Source organism: Orcinus orca, chromosome 1, assembly GCF_937001465.1.
Source record: "Orcinus orca chromosome 1, mOrcOrc1.1, whole genome shotgun sequence".
NCBI classification, from domain to species: domain Eukaryota; kingdom Metazoa; phylum Chordata; class Mammalia; order Artiodactyla; family Delphinidae; genus Orcinus; species Orcinus orca.
In genome coordinates this window covers 185,660,536-185,674,203 of record NC_064559.1, presented here as the reverse complement: position 1 = coordinate 185,674,203, position 13,668 = coordinate 185,660,536, and the positions used below count along the sequence as shown (strand labels likewise).

The 13,668-nt window shown below is 50.9% G+C and overlaps 1 protein-coding gene across 3 annotated transcripts in view; it reads right to left on the bottom strand.

Annotated features, from left to right (window-relative positions):
• CSMD2 (CUB and Sushi multiple domains 2) overlaps window positions 1–12,959 on the bottom strand; it is a 672,138-nt gene extending 659,179 nt beyond the window's left edge. For all 3 annotated transcript variants that reach the window (XM_049694749.1, XM_049694771.1, XM_049694802.1), the window contains exon 1: window positions 12,636–12,959. In XM_049694749.1, coding sequence (XP_049550706.1) covers window positions 12,636–12,837 — 202 coding nt within the window. In that variant the 5' untranslated portion in view covers window positions 12,838–12,959. The remainder of the gene's footprint in view (window positions 1–12,635) is intronic.
• Window positions 12,960–13,668: the final 709 nt, after the last annotated feature.

The window sequence follows — 13,668 nt, the reverse complement described above, 5'->3', positions numbered from 1 at the left end:
CACTGCACTGGGAGCTCAGTGAATGTCCAAAGGACCCAGCCCCACTGGTCCTAAGCAGATGGGAGCAGCTAAGAGCCTTGAAAATCCTCCTTGCTGACAGAGCTGGTCGGCTGAAGCCTGGCTAAAGGAAAGGGCATGGAGAGGGCAGGTCCTAGGTGAGGAGGGGGTGGAGGCAACAAGGTCAAAGGTCAGGAGGAGGCTCAAATTGATGGTGAGGCTGGGGGTGGGAGGATGACTCTACAATGAGAATGAAGACTTTTGGTGTCAGGAAAATAACAGGACTGGGAAAAGGAGGGAACAGGAAAGGAGAGGGGCAGGAGATAACTGGAGAGGTCAGAAGAGGAGAGGAGGTGGACCAGGGGGCGCAGACTGACCAAAATGTGGAGGGGCACACGCGACCTGGACAAGATAGAGTACAGCAGGTCTCCGCAGGAGATGGGATGTTGAAACGGCCTGTGGAGTCATCCCCGAGCAGGTAGATTAACTGTTTTAACTTTCTTTCTTGCAGAAAGTTGTGGGATGTTCTCACTGAGGCAGGATTAACAGAACTGTGATTTACAATCCACAAGTTATTACGTGGGTTTCATGGACTTTTGACAGTTGTTTTACCCTCTCTGGGAAGGTGGGGAACAGGGTAAAAAAAATGAGGAAGGAAGAGGATGCCCTCATATCCTCCTTGCTGACCTCTCCCCAAGGGGCACCAAGACCTGCCTTCCCCAGCAGTGCCCTGGTCCGCACCCTGCCCTCATCATCACCGCATTCCTTCAAGACCTGCACCAGCAAACCAAGCTGATGGGGCCACACCCCTGCTCCAAACCCTCTAGACTCTTCATGGCCCTTATTTGTCACACTGAGCTACTTCCAGACCTTGAACATGCCTCGCTTCCACCCAACCATGAGCCTGTACAGGTATGTTTCCATTGTTGGAATCCTTCCCCCTGCAGCCTCTCTTCATCTGCTCTCTGCTATCTATCCTGCGAGTCTCAGCCTAAACATCACCTGCTCTAGGAGACCTTCCTGACCCCTGGAGTCTGGAGAGTTACCCCTCTTTTTTTCTAACTGTGGCAAAATATATATAACCTAAAAGTGACCCCGTTAACCATTTTTAAGCGTACAGTTCAGTGGCGTTGAGGTGCTTCACACTGTTGTGCAACCGTCAGCACCATGCATCTCCAGAACTCTTTCCATCTTGCAAAACTGAAACTCTATTCATTAAGAAAACAACCCCCCATTCCCTTCAAGCCCCCAGCCCCCAGCCCCAGCGACCAGCATTCTGTTTTCTGTCTCCGTGGACCTGACTACTCTGAGTACTTCATGTAACCGGAACCATACGGTGTTTGTTCTTTTGTGACTGGCTTAGTTCACTTAACATAATGTCTTCAAGACTTATCCAAGTTGTAGAATGTAGAATCTCCTTCCTTTTTTTTTTTTTTTTTTTTTGTGGTATGCGGGCCTCTCACTGTTGTGGCCTCTCCCGTTGCGGAGCACAGGCTCCGGACGCGCAGGCTGAGCGGCCATGGCTCACGGGCCCAGCCGCTCCATGGCATGTGGGATCTTCCCAGACCAGGGCACGAACCCGTGTCCCCTGCATTGGCAGGCGGACTCTCAACCACTGCACCACCAGGGAAGCCCTCTCCTTCCTTTTTAAGGGTGAATGATATTACACTGTATGTAGATGCCACATTTTGTTTATCCATTTATCCATCAATAGACACTTGGGTTATTTCCACCTTTTGGATATCATGACTAATGCTGCTATGAATATGCGGGCAGTTGTCTCTCTTATGTACCCTTATCTTTGAAACTTGTCTATGGTCCCCAATGCATCTGAGAGCTCAGGCCCAGCACAGGCCCTCTATAAATGCCTGCTGAAGGGCTAAGTAATCCCTCACATTCTCTAAGTGTGGCACCCATCCAGTAATTTATTTGTAGTTTAACTGGCACCTTCTAAAACACAGTGCCTTGAGCCAGAAGAAAGACCTCCTATAGGAACTGGGGCCCCAGTATGGACAGGAAGGCTCTGGGACTGCTCAAAGCCCTCCACACAGAGCCATCCCTATAGAAGGATGGACTCAGGTGGGCCTGAGAGCCCACCCTGCCCCTTAGCTCATCAGTGCAGCTGTGTATCCCAACTTCTGCCTTCCACAAAACATTGATGAATCTGACTACCTCAAAATGAAGCATCTCTGTCCAAAGAAAGACATCATAAACAAAATAGATGAAAGATTGGGAGACGTTATCTGTAATCTCTAAAACTGACAGAGGGCAATATCTGGAATATAAAAGGAACTCCTGAAAATCAAACCCAGGTTTTTCTAAATTAAGACAGGAAATCCAATTTAAAAATAGGAAAAGAGGGCTTCCCTGGTGGCACAGTGGTTCAGAGTCCGCCTGCCGATGCAGGGGACGCAGGTTCGTGCCCCGGTCCGGGAGGATCCCACATGTCACGGAGCGTCTGGGCCCGTGAGCCATGGCCGCTGGGCCTGCGCGTCCGGAGCCTGTGCTCCACAGCGGGAGAGGCCACAACAGTGAGAGGCCCACGTACCACAAAAAAAAAAAAGGAAAAGAATATGACTAGGCAATTCACAAAAAGAGAAGCTCAAATAGCTAACAAGCATATAAGAGATATTCAAACTTACTAGTCATCAGAGAAATGCAAAATAAAACAAAACAACGAGATGGCGCTTTAAACTTATCAGAATGGAAAAAAATTAGAAAGGTGGACAATATTAGTATTGGTAACGACATGGGGAGACAGAAACTCTAGTGCACTCTTGGTGGAAATGAGCCCTAGCTCAGCTGCTCTGGAAAATATTATGGCATATCAGAGAAAATCAACATGTTAACTCAGGAATCCCAACCGTCCACTCTGTATAGCCCAGAGTTATTCTTACACGGGGTCCCAAGAGAGAATGTACAAGGATGTTCTCCAGAGCTTCATGTGTAGTCAGGAGGAGTTACAGACAAGCCAGGGGTTTATTCCCAGGGGGAGTGGATATATACAATGTGATGGCTGCACAACTCAAAATGCAGTGAAGGACTAGACACATACAAGGAGCAGGGCTAGATCTATACAATATAGTGCTAAGTCAATAAAGCAAGACACTTGATGAAATTTACAGTTCACTATCATTTATGTAAATTTACATATGCACACAAAACAACCTTACATATTTTATAAGGATCCATGCATATTTCAAGACATATATCAAATAGAGTGGGTACAGATGGGAGAAGGCAACAACTGCCTTGGGATTGGGGATAAAGGAAGGAAATTTTTTAAAATAAAACAAGAAAGGAGCCTTTCATAGATAGATGATCATGAAGTGTCATGATCTGAGGGTAGGTTAATTCCATGTCACGCTCAAAGAAAAAAGCAGAAACCAAAAAACACCCAGCAGTGCCTTCCACATGACCAGGAAAACTATCCTTGTTACATTTTCCTCTTTCCGTGTTTCTTGGAACAAAATGTCACAGGAGATGTGAGTCCCAGTGGTCCTCAAACACAGGGAATTTCCATCTTGCTAGAGTTAAAAGGCCTCGGGGCAAATCTTGTCCCCTGGATGGATGTCTTAGTGAATATGAAGCCCTAGCAATCACCTCTCCCGGCCTGAGTTCAGTGATGCTGCCCCGGGGTAGGTGGGTGGGTGGGAAGGGAGGAGGCTGCAGCAGATACCTGATGGGCGGTGGATGGGAACTGTTCGTGTTCTCCCTTTCAATTTCCAGGATCAGCCACTTGGAGGGTCAGAATGGATAAGGGCCAGGAAGCTGAGTGAGTTCACCCTCCTCCATCCACTGCCCCTGCGCCCTGAGGCACAGCCTGCAAAGGTAGTGAGATTCCCATCCCTGGCATGCCAAGCCGGCCTGGACACGGGGCAAGATCTCCCATCGGACGGGGCTTACACCGGTGACCTACTCTAAAATCTCTGGGTCCTTTTTGTTTTGTTGATTAAATAATGCCCATTATCAGCATTACATAGACAAGGTGGGTATTATTATCTCCACTTTACAGGCAGGGAAGTCAGGCCCAGGAAGAGGGAATGAGACGTAGAGGCATGACCAAGGCTGGAAGACTAGTTTCCTGACGCTCAGGCCAAAGTTCAAGAAACATATCAAATATATCAGAACGTGTTCCTTTCAGCTATGAATCTGCCATGGCTCAACCCTTCTAGGACTGCACAAAAGACAAAGGCCAGGAGAGCAGGGCAACACGGGTCCCTGGGGGGGAGGGATGTCATCCTTGAAGGGGCAGTTTTCATGCTAGGAACATTTTATTTTATTTTTTCATTTTTATTTTATATTGGAGTATAGTTGATTAACAATGTTGTGTTAGTTTCAGGTGTACAGCAAAGTGATTCAGTTATTCACATATGTGTATCTATTCTTTTTCAAGTTCTTTTCCCATTTAGGTTATTATAGAATATTGAGCACAGTTCCTTGTGCTATACAGTAGGTCCTTGTTGGTCATGGATTGAAAATAAATCATTAAACTTTCACCTCCTTTCTGTTGCCAAGTAATGTGCCAGAAATCCCAGGCACCATCACCAAGCCTCAACCAGTCTCTGAGCCTCTCTCCACCTTTGACTCCTACCCCTGACATGGTGATGGAGGAGTGATGAGGGCAGGAGGTGGTAAGACTCAGGCTGGGGTGGGGAGTTAGGCAGCAACCCGCAGACAAACCTCCCGGGGCCTGAGTCGACTCTACCACCCTTGCTCATCTCAGAAAGGGTTATCAATCACTCTGCACAAAATGCCTAGGCAATCTCTGATAATTCGCTTGTATCTCAAATGGTCTATTTCAAAGTTTCTGCTTTCTCCCTTTCAAGTTGCAACTGTCACACCTGCTCACTTTCAATCAATGAATAGATGTAGCTACTTAATAATGGACCTTATTCTATTGCCTATTTGAAAACCAAGAAGATGGACACATAATTTTTTGAGGTTTCTGGATTATAATTGCACTTGAGTATAAATGAGACATGGACAGGGAGGAAGGCTATTTGCGCCGCAATATGAGCCCTTATTTTCTGCTCCAGACCACGTGGGAGATTCTCAAATAAGTTTCTAAGAGTTATCTTGGTGCTGTCAGTGATTTAACTACACAGACATTATTTTTAGCACCACAAGAGTGCCTTATAACGATGATTTTCAAGGGCAGAATTGACATCTCCTTAGAGCTCAATTCAGTTTAAAATTTTCCAACAATAAGAAACAAATAGGTAGAAAGTGAAAGGCAGTTTCCAGTGGGGAAACTCCTCAAAAGAGGGGACCACAGAGGTGAACCCCTACACTACCCAGAACTCTGCTTTCTGTGGGTACAGCCACCCCACTAGCTCCAGGGTGGGCACAGTGCCCTTCTCTGATGTTGGGCTTGACAAGGGCTGCACTGGGGCTCCTGCCTTGTGCCTGGCATATTTCTCTGCTAGGGTTCATGGTGGTGGCCACACAGGACTTCCAATTTCTCCCTGAAGAATGACCCCCAGTAGCAGAGAGCGGAGCCATCAGCATTTTAGAATCGACACCAGTGTGGAACCAAGGGCTGATGGGGACTTTCTATCTGCTAGAAATTTCAGTTCAGGCAAATGAGGAACTGAGGAGTTCTGGGGAGGAAGATGAAGATGCTACAATAAGGTGAAGCAGGTTAGGTTGTTTCTGGTACCCTCCTTAATTTCCCATTTCCTCACAGTGCCCACTCAATTGGTCATATAATCCCGCTACATCTCCCGTATCCCCTCCCAATTCACCCAACCTAAGCCACCCCAATACATCCTAACTCACCCCCATCTCACCCCATCCCACCACAACTCATTCACTCCACTCTACCATATCCCGATCGTCCCACTCTACCCCAACTCAACTCCACCCATCCCATCTTATCCCACCCCATCCCATCCCATCCCAATCCATTCTGACCCAATCCTATCCCACTTCACTCCGTCCTATCCCAGTCAATCCCCCGAACACTCTATATCTCCCAATTCCACCTCAAACCATCATATTTTACTCAATCCTATTCCATTTCATTCCACCACCCATCTCAGTCCATCCCAATTCATTCTATCTGTTCCATCCCAACATACATCCCAACCCATGCTTCATCCTCCCCCAACTCACTCCTTCCTACTTCATCTCAATCCATCTCAAATTATCCTGTCTCTCCAATCCCACCTCATCATATTCCATTCCATCCACTCCCATCCCATCTCCTGCCCGCTCCCCTCCCATCTCCTGCTTGGCCAAAGTTCTCATTTTTTAATGTATACAGGGCATGACCATTCTTCATGTCATGCGAAACTACATGAGAAAGCCAAAGGACCCCAGAGATCTAAGAGTTAAGTGTGTATTGGGTGGAAGAGGAGGGAAAAAAAGATACAGAATCTCATCTTTATTTTTTTTCAAACAACTTCCAAAATGCTTCATCTACTGATAGGGAATCAAAAGCGTGCTCTAAAGAGTATGTAATTCTTATTATGTCTTGAATTGGTACAGGCCCCCCCAAAAAGAATCTCATCTTTAAAGCTGGGGTATGAAAAGATAGCCCAGGGGGTTGAGCTCCCCCATCCAGAATGAAAATAAAGATGAGTTTCATGTTTCTCTTAACTTACAAGAACCAGGGAAGAGCTCTAAGAACCACACCACTATTTTCAAGTTGAGAAATCCACATTGCACAGCCTACCCTTTGCTTTCTGTGGGCCCAACGGGAAGCCGAATTCTATTCAAAGCCGTTGAATCCTGAGACAGTGTCTCTGTGAGGTGGAAAACTCTGAGGTAACCCTCCATTTTCAGGTTCACCCAGATGTTCCCCTGTTGTCGTGGAAAATCTCTGTAGCAGACGGAGAGGAGGGATTGGGAGGCCATATCCCACTCAGAGTGAAACCCAAGGAAGGCAGTGTCAGTGACATTCTCCAACCTCTAGGGGGAGCTAAAGGGTCCGCCCTCTTCACCCCTCCAGGAAGAGGTGTACTAACAAGGCCTGATAGGTGGGTGAGTCGGCCAGGTTCCTAGGAGTGTGCTTTCAGTGGGAGGAGCAGAGGAAAGACTCTTGCTGATGCATCTGGTGGCATCTTAGAGTGGCAAAGGATGAGAACTGTTTCTTTTACAATTCCAAGAGGCTGGTGCAGAAAGCATGTGGACAATAGTAGTAGCAGTAGAGGTAGTGGCAGCATTTAACATACACTGAATGCTAACAACAGGTCCGGCACTGTGACAGATGCTTTCCATGAATTAAAAGGATGGGCCCTAGAGTCAGGAAGCCCTGAGGTTCAATCCTGTCTCCTCTCCTATCTGCTCTATAATCTTGGCCAAATTGTTTAATTTCTGAGTCTCAGTCTCTTCAAATGTGATATTATAGTACCTGAATTGTTGTGAGAATTGAATAGGAATGTCTATAAAGCACTAAGCCAGTACTCAGTAAAGGAGAGCTATTGTTGGTAATATGTAGAAGGACATAGGGCCGCCTCCCACCTGGGGATGCCCCTTCATCACATCCCACTCCTCCAAGCCCCTTGCCTTGGGAATGTCCAAAAGGACAGTCATAGAGAAAGGGAACCCTGGGCTCCAGAGAACCTGCCTCTGATCCTTTCACCAGGTGTTTATTGAATGTCTGCTATGTGCTGTGATCTGGGCTACACTGCTCGCCTGAGTTCATAGAGCCTTAGGGAAAGGCAGACATTGTCTCATTAAACAAGAAATCCCGATATGTCCTGATGAGTTTTACAATACGAGGAGTTTTACAACCTGGGTTGTGAGAGTTCACAGCAGAGTTCAGTCGAGACTGGTGCCTGGGACTAGAAGCAAATCAAGGACGGCTTTGTAGTCACCCTCCAGGAGCTGTGGTGGAGATGGATGGACCATGGCTGCTTGAGGAGTTGGAAGGTTGAGATCCAGGCTCAAGTGCTAAAAGCATCACAGCATAACTGACGGGCACAGCCCAGTGGGAAAAGCAGGACAGAGATAGGCAGCCTGTGTGGAAGGAGTCCAGGGGTAGCACCAGCTGGGTCTCCTTAGAAATCAGATAACAATCCTTTACTGGGTACCAGTAAAGGATTTGGAGTAAGGCAGGCCTGGGTTCAATCTCTGGCTGACTAGTGGTGTGGTTAAGTTATGTGTCCTCTCTGAACCTATTTCCTTGTGGATAAAATGGGGAGAATAATATTACTGGCCTCACTGGGTTGCTGTGAGGGTCGAATTAATACACGCATCAGCACATGGTGAGGACTCAACAGACAACAGCTGTTAGTGTCACTCCCCTGGGTACAGCTTTCTGAGCAGTGGAGGAGGATATTGGGAGGGTGCACAGACTTCCTGGCCGAGTCCTCTGTCCTCAGTGTTCCTGTTCCAACCCCATCTTGCATTCAATGGGCACAATCAATACGTATGTGCTGGGCCTGTTGCATCTCTGATTTCTAATCCCTTCCAAAACACAGGGATGCCTTGTCCCTTTTACAGGCAGGCAGCCTGAGCCTTGTGGAGGTCTGAAGATCAGCTAGTTCTCCAACAACGAACATCTGGCTCTGCTGAGCCATCAGAGTCCCTAAATCCTGCTGGCATGACAATGATGATGAAACAGAGGCAGATGTTACACATGAGGCAAGTTGGTGTCGCTGAAGCCACCTGCTGGACTCTTCTGGACACACCCAAACCTTGCAGTGTCCGAGCCCTGGCAAGCGGGTTCTCCAGTGCCTTTCCACATCATTCTAGCCTCACCTTCAACAGAGCTACACTGTCACCAGTCCAAGATATGGTCAACACTCTCTGCTGTGGTCAGTTTCTTTTTTAAAACCATAAACGCACAGCTCAATTGCAAATGGAAGTTCAAATCCATACATTGATGCCTTTCCTGGGGGGGTGGGGGGGTGGGTAATGCTTAGGGCTTGTTCTTGCATTGGTTCTAGAACTTAAGGAGCTATCTTACCAATCTGTGACATTTGGTTCTGGAGGGAAAGCAACTGGGGATCAGGTGGCTTTGTTGTCGCATTACCTCTGCAAACCAACTGGCTTCTTTGATCCCTAAAACTCTTATTTTAGGCTTACCAGCCCCTAGTAAACTGTCCAAGAAAAAAATATTTAAAAAAATCATCTGCTGATTTAACAACCATCTATCAGCCACCAATTCTATGCCAGGTCCTGAGCTGGGTGCTGGGGAGGCCAAGAGAAATAAAGCACTGTCCCTGCCCTCAGGAAGCTCACAGTTCAATACGTGAGGCAGATAAATAACTACTTTGAATACAATTCAGTTAGTAGTGTCATCAAACACTGGGTATGGTCAGTGCTCCAGTTTTTAAGAGGCCTCTGAAAACAAGCAAAGCAGGGAGAATTTTTTAAAAACTAATTTGATATTTGATTTCTTTTAAAGCAATGAAGTGGTTAGCATGGGAAAAATCAGAACTTTAAACCGTAAGTATAAAAACCCTTACGCTTTAATATTGCCTTTATTTTAAATTACTTATTAAGGAAATGGGAAGCATAACAGTCTTTTCAATGCTCAGAGCTGCTTAATTCGGAGAAAAGTAGCCAGGTTTGAGAACATTTGAGAGCATGAAACTGACAGAACTTGATGGCCACCTGATAAGGAAGGAGTTGAGGATGATCCTGAGGTTCCCGGCTAGGTAACTGGGAAGCTGCCAGTCCCACCAGCCTGCATGGAGGACACTGGAGGTTAGGTGCAGAGCTAATGAGTTTGCTTTGGAAGGGAAACATCTATGTGAAGATGTCCAACAGTCAGCCGGTTCTACGGGCTGTCTAGATCCAGAGCTTCCGTGGGCTAGGAAGCCAATAGACATATATCGGGAGAAGCATCTTGGCAGGAGAGATCTGTCTGGAAGCTTCAGAGTGTGGTAGTGGAAGAAATGGGCCTGGATGAGCTCACCCAGGGAGGAGTGAAAGGAAATGAGGAAAAGCATAAGGAATGGAACACTGCAGGAAGCCAGACTTTCAAGAGGGGAATAAGTGCTACTATTAGAAACTGGGAAGGAACGGCCAAGAGGTAGGAGAAAAAATCAGCCAAGCACAGTGTGCCGGAAGCCCAGGGAAGAGAAATTTTAAAAGAAGTAATCCAAGGTGTTCACAGTTCAGAGAGGTAAAGAAAGAGAAAGCAGATGGGTTTGGCGATTAAGGGGGTCCCCAGTGATCTTTCCTAGAGAGTTCCAGTCCTGGGGACAGAAGCCAGTCAGCAGGGAGTGAATGGTTGCAGAGAAAGTGAGTTCAGGACTCGTCTGAAGAGAGTTAACTTGTAAACGAGAAGGAAAGATGGGATGGGAGCTACAAGGTCAATGGGGCCAAGAAGTCTGGTTGGCTTGTTTTATGTTAGAGATTAAGTTGTTTAGGGAAAACAAAAGACAGGAGAGTGGTTGATCTATCGTCCAGGGGGAGGAGGTAACTGCTGGAAGGTCTCTAGGGAGGCTGGGGGTAGGGGAAGTGTGAGGGCACAGATGGAAGGGGTGAGTGTCCAAGTTGAAGGCAGGCTCAAATCCTATATTCATTTTATCCAGTCATCACCGGGCCAAGGAAGGGAGACGGCGCAGTCCTGAGCATGTTTTAAAGTCAACGGCATGAAGAGAACACAAAATAAATGTGCTTCCCCCTCTAATGTGCCAAATCCTGCCATCATCTGTCACCAAGTCCACTTCCAAATCTCTGCTGCTGGCAAGGTCAAACACCACATGTAAATGCGGGATGGGAAGGCAGAGCGCGCCCACCAGAGAGCAAGCACCCCCTCCCCCAAGCCGTTCAGCACTCCCACCCCCAACTTCTCTGCCAACCAAAGAGCTGCAAGCCAACCGATCTCTCCAAGGCAGGATTCCAACACAGCCCAGCAGTGTGCAAGCTCCAGTAGTCGGCCTTCTTTCCCTGGGGGGATGACATGCCCAAGGGGCAGGGACAAATCGAGCCAGAAACCCAGATGGATCATATTAGGGGTAATCTCAGGTCTGCTAAGCCAGAGCAGGGGCCGCTCCTGGACACATGTCTGAGAGGCCTGACAGCCGGTACCAGCGGTACCCCCACCTCTCATGTGGCAAGTCTGGTGACCAGCGGCGTCGTTGTGAACTGTGCAGCCACCCAGTGGGTGTGGGTGTGCGCGAGGCCTGAGCTCCTAGGCGCGCGCACCGCGGGCGCCCCTCTCTGGGTGTCGGCCGCTATGACTCTTAGGGGAACCTGAGAAAGTCCGGTCAAGTAGGGATGGGAGAGCTAGGGCTGGCTCGGGGCGCCCTTCCCGACCAGCAGCCCTAACATTCCCGGCTAAGGAGCTGGCGACACGGTCTGCGGGCACTGGCTCACAAGATGCTGGAGCCCAGAGTGGACAGAAGAGCTCGCCAGGGAAGTGTCGCAGTTTCCAAAACGGGACCACCTAGAGGCTCGGATGGCTGAGGCCAAGGCTTCAAAGGTTCAATCGGTGGTTTAAAAAAAACAAAATAAATAAGTAAATAAAAAACCCAACACAGCTCCAGGCCGGAGGTGCTCAGTCAAAGCCTGGGCAGCAGGTGTTACGGGTTTTCTCCCCCCGTGGGTGTCAGCTTCCAGGCTAAATAAAAATGCGGCCCCAGCCATCGCCCGTCGGACCCGTCCCCACCCGGGGACACAGAACTTTCTAGGCTGTGGCTAGAGCTGAGCCTCGGAGGGGTGCAGGGGGTAAAGCGGAAGGGCAGCAGTCGAGGCCAGTGGTTCCCAGTGGGGACTGGGTTCTCTCCAAGGTCCGCGTGCCTTCCCGGTCCGCAAGCTGCGGCCACACATCGGCGAAGTTCCGGGACTCGCCACACCCGCCAGGTCTGTCCGCCTCCCCGACTCGGTCGCCGGGAGCAGGTCCCGCCGCCCGCGCCGCCGCTGCCGCAGACCCGGCGCTCGGCTGCAGCAGGGCGCGGGAAAGGGCACTTTGGCGCGGAGTGGAAACCGAAGGCAATGTGGCGACGCGGAGCCTGGCGGCGACACTCCCTCCCCTGCCCCCGGGCGCAACCCCCGCCCCCGCCTGCCCGTCGCTCAGCACCCTCCAGCCCCCACCTGAGTCCTCCAGCTCGGCGTGCTCTGGACCCCCGCCCAGCTGACCCCCCTCCCAGCCCAGAGCGCCCAGGGAGGGGGACACTTGGGGAGGGGGGTGGCGGCCGCAGTCTCCGGGCGGCTCCGGCGGGGGCGCGGGCTTCAGTTGCGAGAGAAATGGGCGGGGGCAGGGAAGGGCAGACCCTGCAGACGCGCAAATGGGGAGGGGGCGCGCCGTTCCGCTCCAGCCCCCAGGACGGGCGTGCCAACGAGGATCTGGAGGCGGGGAGGGCTCCAGGAAAGTTTATCTGGGAAAAGCCTAGCACCTTGGGGGCTGGGAGGCTGAAGAAACTGAAGCCACGGTCCGGGAGCCCCGCAACCCCGGGCGGGGATGGTCTGTCTCCCAGGCCCCCTGGCCGGATCCGGCCAAGTTGCGGCTGGGGGTGTGGGTAGCAGTGAGGGTGAGGGTGGCGGGGAGGACGGGTGAGGGTGGGGGAAAAGAGGGGGGCAGAGGCGAGGCTGAGCAGGAGGGTCGGCGTTTGAGAGGGCGGGAGGTTAAGGCGGAGGGCGGGGGGAAGGGACAGGGACCGGGTCGTGGATGAGTGGGCTCGGGGCTCGGGTGGGGCGCGCGGCGGCCGCCGGCTCCCCGGCGCGGCCGGACTTACCCGCGGCGGCCGAGGCGCTGAGCAGCCCCCAGCCCAGCAGCAGCAGCAGCAGCAGCAGCGGCGGCGGCGACGGCGGCGGTGTCGGCGGACGGCCCCAGCGGCTCCCGGCGCCCGGCACAAGCGCCGAAATCCCGGCTTCGGTGCGAGCCCTCCCCGCGGGGCAGCCGCAGCGCCCCTGCTTCCGTCCCCGCGAGCGCGGCATGGCGCGACCGGCAGCGCCGAGGGAGAGGCTCCCCTCGCAGTGGAGGAGAAAGGAGGTCAGGAGAGCTCTGGAGCTTTTTTCTGCTCGGAAAAAATCCCGGTACGCGGGAGCTCTGAGCTTCTGCGGCTGGAATGAACCAAGTGTCCGCCCGGCCGGGGAGAGGCGCGCTGCGCTCTCGGAAATGACTCGCTCCAATCCCGCTTCGGGGGGTTCGCGCCGGGGGGCGGGGGGGGGTGAATTATCCCCGGATTAATCACTCCGGAGCCGCTTCTCCGCCGCTCCAAATGCTGGGGGTGGAGGCGCAGCAAAGGAGAAAATATTGGGAGGGGGCGGGTGTTCCTCTTCAGCGCCACCTCCACCTCCAGAGAAACCACAGATTACATCTAAAGGGTTGTTTATTCCTGTTTGTTTTACAATTGACCAGTTTCTTTTAAGTTCAGTTCTCTCGTTTCCATTTATAAGATCACCCATAATACACCCCCCCATACACACACACACGCGCACACACACAGTGATACTGACACACAGGCGTGCGCGCACACACACACACACACACACACACGTACACACACGCCTCTTCCACGTTTGGAAATTAGAATACTGTCTGGGAAAAGGTAACCAAAGAAGGACGCGGTTCCCCAAGTCACGGCTCTTACGAGCTGATCTTGGGTGGTGGCTTTGAACTTGCAATCTGCGGCGTGGGGCGATGCTTACCAGCCCCAGTGGTAGCAGCCTCCTACCCCATCCCAGGAGAAGGGTGTGTGTGCGTAGACCCAGGATTAAGAACTGGAGGGAAGGAGGGGCGGGGGTGGGGGAACCCGCGGGTTTGGC